Consider the following 742-nt stretch of genomic DNA (forward strand, 5'->3'; position numbering starts at 1 on the left):
GGTCTCGGGAGGCTGGTCCGGCCTAGCCGCCCCCGCCCGCGGCCGCCGTCGCCGTCCCTTCGCCTCCCCGCGCCCGCGCTCCTCACCTCCTAGGCGCCGGCGGAGGCTCCATGGCGGTCCCGAGCAGAAACAGTGACCGGGTGGACCCTGAAGGCCGGAGGGAGGAAAGGAGCCGGGGCACCGGCCAGCCGAGCCCGGGTAACCACAGGGGGAAACTCCGGGAACTCGGACCAACTTTCCCGTAACTCCGTGGCGGATCTCCCTCCCGTTCCCCACTGTGGCTCCTCCGCCCCGCCCCTCAGCCGTGGGCCCAGGCCCTGAGAGGGGGAGCGGACGAGGCGCCGCGCGGGGGCGGGGCCAGGGCTGGGAGGACCCGGCCAGGAGTGGGAGGGAGGAGCCGAGTGGGCGGGGCCAGAGCGACAAGGGGCGGAGCCGGGCGGGGGCGGAGACTGAGCAAACTCCCGGAGGGGTGGTGCAGGCCGAGGACTGTGAAAAGTGTGGAAGAGCCAGAGAGGCGCAGGCCTAGCCCCAAAGCACTTCAAGCTAAAGAGGCGGGCTGGCCTGGGCTCGGCTCCTCAGTTGCCTTCGCAGCGTTTGCAGCAGTCTACTTTGACACATTTCTCTGGATTTCTGTACATCCCATGCATCTTGTGAAGCCATTTGAAGTACAAATAACTGCCCACGCTTTCCTCTCTAGTTCTGTTTATAATTAGTGGATACGGTTACCCCCAGCCACATGACA

The 742-nt window shown here is 66.6% G+C and overlaps 1 protein-coding gene across 2 annotated transcripts in view; it reads right to left on the reverse strand.

Annotated features, from left to right (window-relative positions):
* The window catches only part of Stk3 (serine/threonine kinase 3), a 282,703-nt gene extending 282,352 nt beyond the window's left edge, over nucleotides 1-351 (reverse strand). Inside the window, exon 1 of one of the 2 annotated variants that reach the window (XM_005381850.2) lies at nucleotides 87-351. In XM_005381850.2, coding sequence (XP_005381907.1) covers nucleotides 87-112 — 26 coding nt within the window. In that variant the 5' untranslated portion in view covers nucleotides 113-351. The remainder of the gene's footprint in view (nucleotides 1-86) is intronic. The other variant, XM_005381851.2, reaches the window with a different exon arrangement.
* Nucleotides 352-742: the final 391 nt, after the last annotated feature.

The sequence above is a fragment of the Chinchilla lanigera genome, unplaced genomic scaffold (assembly GCF_000276665.1).
Source record: "Chinchilla lanigera isolate Chin_1 unplaced genomic scaffold, ChiLan1.0 scaffold00016, whole genome shotgun sequence".
NCBI classification, from domain to species: domain Eukaryota; kingdom Metazoa; phylum Chordata; class Mammalia; order Rodentia; family Chinchillidae; genus Chinchilla; species Chinchilla lanigera.